Raw genomic sequence first — 2166 nt, 5'->3', positions numbered from 1 at the left:
CCAGTGGCTTCGAAGGCACCAATTAAGAGATATTGTATATAGCTACCTAATTGTATACATATATACATGTGTGTATATATGTGTGAATTAATGATGGTTGTGGGACATTTGACGATATATATATGATCGGTTCTACTAGAAATTCTATTTATATATATGCATAACGTGTACAATATGTAGCATCGTAAAATATCAAACGAAAAAGAATTAAATGGAAAACACAAAATTAAATGAAAAAGAAATCATAAACCCAACCCCCCTCCCCCCCAACCTTTTAATACCGGTTGGTGTCATCAACCGGTACTAAAGGGCTCCCTGCCCCCGGAGCTGACTCGTGCCACATGGTTGCCCTTTAGCACTGGTTTGTGCTGAACCGGTACTAAAGCGGGGGACCTTTAGTGCCCACAATTTAGTGCCGGTTACCGAACCGGCACTAAAGGTCCTTACGAACCGGTGCTATTGCCCGGTTCTGCACTAGTGAGTTCAGAAAAATAATAATCTTACTATTAGTGGATAGTGCCCATGAACAGCCCATGTAAGGCCATTTTAGGTGTTTGCATGGCTATTCCCCGCAACTAGCATGGAATAGGCGGACACTCCATAGGGCTCATACCTATACTCATGCCAGCAACTACAAAACAAAATTACACACGTCCAAATCATAAAGTTACACCGCGCATACTGTCCTGAAATTACCTGAGGCCTCCCAAAGGGCATCTTCAACAAGCTCCCCTGCTTCTCTCCTACATGCACTGATTCGCGGGGCGCAGAGGAATGCGCCAATCCATCTAGTGCAAGTGAACCGACGGCTATTTCTATCCCTCTAGCTAACTGGCGTTTACCATATATAGTCACATATCATCCAATAAAATCAACGCAGCGGCACGCAGGAAGCCACCAACTAACCCATGTGTGAAAAGCCAAGCTGGAGCGCGCCTTACCATGTACTCTACACAGCAAGCCACCAACTAAGAACTAACCCATGTGTGAAAAGCCAAGGTGGTACTTGACTCGATGCACTGCAAAGTCTGCAGCCACCTATATCTATATTGTCGTCAAGCTTTCTGAATAGATTTACGTGTGAAACACATGCAGGCCACCCACGGATGATGCCTCGTGCTCTCTGCGTGCATGCATGCTACTGCTAGAGATCCAATCTAGATGACGCCCATGTGCTCTCTGCGTGTAAAGCTTGTGCCCGTGCTGCTAGTTGCTCATTGATCTATTGTCACTTGTGCTCTCGCCTCAGTCGATCGGGTTGGGACTCCACCCTATAAGAAGCCCGGCATTCCATCCCATTAGGCATCAACCTCCCAGCACGAACCCAGTCTTTGCAACTAATCCTCGCCAACCAGACGCAAGCATGAGGCCACAGGTGCTGCTCGCCGCGCTGGCCATCGTCGTCGTCCTCGCAGCAGCTCTGCCCCTTACCAAAGGCCAAGGTGAGCCCGGGATCCTCCTTCCTTTGTCTTTCTTCATCTCCTTGCCGGTTAAGCCACTTATTGACATTGGTGGTTGCCTGCAGGTGCGACCCCAAGCGCGTCGCCGTGCTGCAACAACTGCGGCACCTGCACCAGGTCCATCCCGCCCAGGTGCACATGCATGGACGCGTCGCCCAGCGGCTGCAACCCGGCCTGCAAGACCTGCGACAAGACCAGTGTCGCCGGCCGTGACAGCTTCCAGTGCAAGGACCGCGTCGCAAACTTCTGCCAGCGCAGCTGCACTAAGGCCGCGTGATTCGACCTGTTGTCGCCCGAATAATGCCGATTAGCTTGTGGTTTTCCTTTATTTTTTGCAGTATTTAAGATTTCCCTCTGCATCTTGATCTGCTAGATGCAGAGAAGAAATGAGAGTTCAATGCATGCACGTTGTTCCTTCTTGTGTCTGAAATAAAGAGCATATTCTTTGCTCAAAATCTTCTTTGTTAAACCTTTTATGCAGTACGACCGATAAAAGACATATGCATGGACTGGAATGGAATATGTATTCAAATCCAAATCATGTACCATGTACAGGCACGAATGGAATGCATTCATGAACGAAGCACCAAGATGGAGAGATGTCAAATTTAAATCCAAGTAAAATAAATTATAATCAAATCCGTTAAAAAATGGTAATATCAAACCCAGTCCTAATACTCTAGATCCAGATCTATCAAAATCCAAC

The 2166-nt window shown here is 47.2% G+C and overlaps 1 protein-coding gene across 1 annotated transcript; it reads left to right on the top strand.

Moving 5' to 3' along the window:
• Positions 1 to 1290: 1290 nt before the first annotated feature.
• On the top strand, positions 1291 to 1929 carry LOC119320973 (Bowman-Birk type trypsin inhibitor-like). Its single transcript, XM_037595045.1, has 2 exons — positions 1291 to 1442; positions 1526 to 1929. The coding sequence occupies exons 1-2, from the start codon at positions 1364 to 1366 to the stop codon at positions 1735 to 1737; spliced, it is 291 nt and encodes a 96-aa protein (XP_037450942.1). The 5' UTR covers positions 1291 to 1363; the 3' UTR covers positions 1738 to 1929.
• Positions 1930 to 2166: the final 237 nt, after the last annotated feature.

This window comes from Triticum dicoccoides, chromosome 1A, assembly GCF_002162155.2.
Source record: "Triticum dicoccoides isolate Atlit2015 ecotype Zavitan chromosome 1A, WEW_v2.0, whole genome shotgun sequence".
NCBI lineage: Eukaryota > Viridiplantae > Streptophyta > Magnoliopsida > Poales > Poaceae > Triticum > Triticum dicoccoides.
The sequence above is the reverse complement of the archived record's forward strand: the minus strand, read 5'-3'. Positions and strand labels throughout refer to the sequence as shown.

Coding starts and splice junctions, on each gene's coding strand:
- LOC119320973 (XM_037595045.1), top strand. CDS start 1,364: ATGAGGCCACAGGTGCTGCTCGCCGCGCTGGCCATCGTCGTCGTCCTC. Junction 1,443..1,525: donor GCCCCTTACCAAAGGCCAAG/GTGAGCCCGGGA, acceptor GGTTGCCTGCAG/GTGCGACCCCAAGCGCGTCG.